This window comes from Aureococcus anophagefferens (genome assembly GCF_000186865.1).
Source record: "Aureococcus anophagefferens unplaced genomic scaffold AURANscaffold_308, whole genome shotgun sequence".
Taxonomy (NCBI): domain Eukaryota; class Pelagophyceae; order Pelagomonadales; family Pelagomonadaceae; genus Aureococcus; species Aureococcus anophagefferens.
In genome coordinates, this window is record NW_008705838.1 from 1 (window position 1) to 4133 (window position 4133).

Consider the following 4133-nt stretch of genomic DNA (forward strand, 5'->3'; position numbering starts at 1 on the left):
CGAGCGGACGCCAGGCGAGTTGTTCGACGATCCCATCCGCCTCAAACGCCTTTGGGAGCCAGAAGATTGTTGGAAATGTGGGGCGCAGATCGGTCAGCTCCACGAGCCCGGCTGCTCGTTTGATTTCTGTCGTCGCTCCGGCATTCAAACCTTCGGGGAGCGCCCGTGCTTCTGCGACATGGGAAGCCAGTATCAGTGTCTACGAGCCTACGAACCATGACCTACGCGCCCTCGCAGGCCAGTACAATTACCTCACCGGTGAGCGGATCAATGCCAAGAAGACGAACGCCGGACGCATCGACCCCCCCGGGACTCTCGCGAAACCTTACGACGGCCGCGACGATGGGGGGGAAATTTGTCAGTTTGACGTGCCCTGGGACGGCTACGCGCCGATGACGAACGGTCTCAAGGCCCTGGGCATCGTCATCGTGCGTCGAGTCGCCACCGACCCGGAGACGGGCCGGAACTGCGTCGTCAACGAATTCACGGACGATTGGACCGCGCCCGGCGCGATGGCGGACTCGATGTCGGAAATCATGCTCCGGGATTCGGGCGGTTTCGTCTGGAATTCTCTCTCGCTCCGCTTCACCTGGTCCGAGAAGATCACGTCGCTGGAGAACAGCTCGCGCGCGCTCGCGCGGCTCGCGCTCCTGTCCGCCAAGGATCGCGGCGCGCCGCGCGAGGACGCGCCCAAGGCCATGCACGTCGTGCACCGCCTCGCCGCGTCAGGCCACGCGACGACCATCAGCTCCGTGCTCGCGTTCTTCAAGGGCGAGGAGAAGCCGTGGTTCTACGGCGGCATGGACAAGATCTTCGAGGCGTCGCGCGCGGCGGAGGGGCGCACGGAGTCCGACGACTTCGACGAGCAGTCGGACGAGACCGACGAAGACGAGCGCGCCGTGCCCGCGCGCGCGGACCTCCGCGGCATGAAGATCAAGGAGCTCAAGGCCCTCGTCGAGCGCGGCGGCCTGAGCCACGCGGATTGCCTCGACAAGGACGCCCTCGTCGAGCGCGCGGCGGCGGCCGTCGCGCGCCTCGGCGGCGCGGGAGAAGCGTCGGATGAGTCCGAGGAGCTGTCGGTCGACTAGTCTTCACGCGTGGACGCCGACCCCTCCGGAAAATCAGGGCTCCCTCTTCTTAAACCTTAGTCGGTCGACTACTAAGTAGGCGCGCCCGTAGTTTGGTGTTCGGTCTTCGCGCGAACACCGACTCCTATGGCCTACTTCTACCGCGCGGATTCGTATCTAGGATTCGTATCTAGACAGGACTCGGAAGAACGGCAACCCCAGGAGTTCGACCTGCAAAAGAATCGAGTCCGGTATTTGCGCGCGAATATCGTACGCGGCTCGTGACGGCAGCCTGGCGGACACGCAAATCTGTGTGCTTCCGCAAGCTCTTTATCTTCGCGCCTGCCTTCGAGTAGATGGTGCGATTGGTCTCGTCGTCGTCATTTAACACGATGCGCAGTAGTGTCAGAAGCATTCTCAGAAGGTGATTTGCGTTTTGGTCGGAGGGGTCATAATGATTCACCTCATCTGGGAGCAGCTCGCAGAGTGGAAGGACGCAGCCCGCGTCGACGAGGACCTCGATCTGCTGGATCGAGCAACGCTCCGCTATGGCACTAAGGGCCCAGACGACCTCCTCTTGAGGTTCAAGCTCAGGCACACTCAGGAGCTGGACGAGCGGTGGAATAAAATTCGCGTCAATGATGTCTTGGACGTCGACAGATTCGGTGGCCGCGACGTTCCCGAGGACGCGACACGCTTCGTCGCGCGCGTCCGTCTCACAGTCGCTGAGGAACGGGAGCAGGCCGGAAAGCATATGCAAGTCGAGGACTATCCGCACTTGGGCTTCGCTTCCGCTAGTGACGCTGGTCAACGTAGTTAGCACGTTGGCCCGAACATTCGGCGACGGGTGCCCCAGGAGCTCCACCAAGCGACGGCAGTAGTCTGTTTCCGCTTCCATGAGAGCTTGGACCCTGGCTTCGACGACCTCGGGTTCACCCGTAGTCAGATTCGCCAGGGCACCGCATGCATCGATCAGCAGCTCCTCGTCGGTCGAGTGGATGAGTCGAGTGAGAAGCGGGAGCGCGGGCCGTATACTGTCAAACACGTCATCAGGCAGGGCTGACCCCCCCACAGAGGGGGACTCACAGAGGATATTTAGCGTCGCCGTCACCGTTCCCAACATGTCCGAGTCCGTCGCGTCGAGCATTCCAAAAAGGGTCGCCATCACGCCCTCGCGAAACACGCGTTCTCGGCTCGTCGGGCCGTCCTCAGCGATTGTGCCGAGAGCCCAGATGGCCAGCCTGAGATGCTCAAATTCGGCACACTCGGGATCGTCGGGCGTTTCGGCGGCCGACGAAATCAGCCGGCAAAATATGGGTAGAGCGCCCGCCTCAACGACGACGTCCGGGTGCCCCGCCTCCGCGATGTCGCCGAGCACGTTTATGGCCGCGAACTGGAGTCCAATGGAATCGGAATCGCGCTCGGTGCAATTCAGGAACTCGACGAAGCGCGGCACCACTCCCTCTGTTCTGACCGCGAAGCCGATCGGTGCATTCTCGACATCCGTCAGAGATTTGAGGCGATTCGTGGCGCGGAGTCGCTCTCCCGAATCTGTCGAGAACAACCCCGCGACGAGCGTCTCCCGTTCCTCTCTGAGTCGCGTAGCGATCGCCTTGGACGCGAAGATCAGGGCGCCTCGGTCAGGGTCAGAGGAGAAATGCAAAACGTTGAGGACCAACCCGTCGGGGAGTCGCTCGAAGCCTTTGCTACGGACAAGCTTTACCCGCTGATCTTGTGGTGTCGCGATCATCTCCCCGCCACGTTCAGTCCGCTGGTCTGTAGCCACTCGTCGGCGCGCTAAGTCCCGCGTCCCGCGTCACTTGGCGCGACTCCGCCCCCCCGGCTGCGACCTGAAGACTGGCGGCGCTGTGGCAATAATTTTTAGACGACCCGACACCTCCCAGAGGCCTTCCCGGACGGCCACCCCGTGCCAAGCCTCCCAAGCACGTTACCCCGCCGCCGACGCCGCCCGCAGCAGCTCGGGCCGGACGTCGCCCGGCGCGACGATGGACGCGCGCAGCGGCAGCGCGCCTTCGATGCGCGGCTCGAGCGCGCCGAGCCTCGCGCGGACGCCCGGCGGCAGCACGAATGCGGCCTTGGCGACCTCCGGCGAGTAGTAGGCGCAGGCGCCCGGCGGCGCGGCCCAGCGCGTGTCCTCGACGACGTCGCCCCAGCGCCGCGCGCAGAGGAGGGCGGAGTAGTGGCCGGACCTGAAGCAGGGCTGGAACCAGCAAAAGGGCCGGACCTTGTCGAAGGCGTCGCAGACGGCCGCGGCGTTGCGCCGCGCGTGGTCCAGCGGGTAGGGCGCGAGCGACGTGAAGTTGCGGACGAAGACGCCGTCGTTGGTCAGCGCGTCGCGTCCGAGCTCGTTGAAGCGCCGCGTGTAGAGCGGGTGGCTCGCGGTCGTCGCCTCGCCGTCGTCCTGGTCCGTGGCGTCGACGATGATGACGTCGAAGCGCCGCGCCCCGGCCGCTTCGAGCCAGCGGCATCCGTCGCCGACGACGACCTCGAGGCGGCCGTCGCCTCGCACGGCTTTCGGGCCGAGCGTCGCGAACCAGCGGTCGCAGATCGCGCCGACCTGCGCATCGATGTCGACGACGGTGACGCTCGAAACGCGATCGTGGCGCAGCAGCTCGCGCGCGCAGCCGAGGTCGCCGCCGCCGACGACGAGCGCGTCGAGCTCGGCGTCCGGCGCGCGCGACGCCGCGGCCGCGACGGCGACGTGGGCCAGCATCTCGTGGTAGTGCGCCTCGTCGGCCTCGCTCAACTGCGCATCGCCGTCGATGACGAGCAGGTTGCCCACGTCAGAAGTCGCGTAGACCTCCAAGGTTTGGAATTCCGTGACCACTCGCTCCCGCAGCGCCGTGACGGCGTACTTGAGCCGGAACTGGGCGACGGCGGCGTCGTCCGCGCCGCTGTGCGTCGCGAAGGCGCGCCGCGCGCCGCCGCCGCGGAACCACGAGGAGAGCATCTCGCGCGCGCTAGCGGCGCATCAGAATGGGCTGCTCATGCAGGTTCAACAGCGTCTGAAATTGCATCTTCCCGACGTCGATTTCCCGACGTCGG

General features: G+C 65.2%; 3 protein-coding genes across 3 annotated transcripts in view; 1 reads left to right on the forward strand and 2 right to left on the reverse strand.

The window, feature by feature from the left end:
• Positions 1 to 392: 392 nt before the first annotated feature.
• On the forward strand, positions 393 to 1088 carry AURANDRAFT_68703 (hypothetical protein; the record flags this gene model as incomplete). Its single annotated transcript, XM_009044420.1, has 1 exon — positions 393 to 1088. One exon carries the CDS (start codon positions 393 to 395, stop codon positions 1086 to 1088), a length of 696 nt encoding a protein of 231 aa, XP_009042668.1.
• Positions 1089 to 1539: 451 nt separating this feature from the next.
• On the reverse strand, positions 1540 to 2643 carry AURANDRAFT_4155 (hypothetical protein; the record flags this gene model as incomplete). The annotated part of the gene is made up of 1 exon (XM_009044422.1): positions 1540 to 2643. A coding segment is annotated over one exon (1104 nt), but the record flags the coding sequence as incomplete, so codon positions are not given.
• A 372-nt stretch (positions 2644 to 3015) lies between these two features.
• The window catches only part of AURANDRAFT_68704 (hypothetical protein), a gene marked incomplete at both ends in the record, with an annotated part of 5616 nt that continues 4498 nt past the window's right edge, over positions 3016 to 4133 (reverse strand). Inside the window, one exon of the mRNA XM_009044421.1 lies at positions 3016 to 4048. Coding sequence (XP_009042669.1) covers positions 3016 to 4048 — 1033 coding nt within the window. The remainder of the gene's footprint in view (positions 4049 to 4133) is intronic.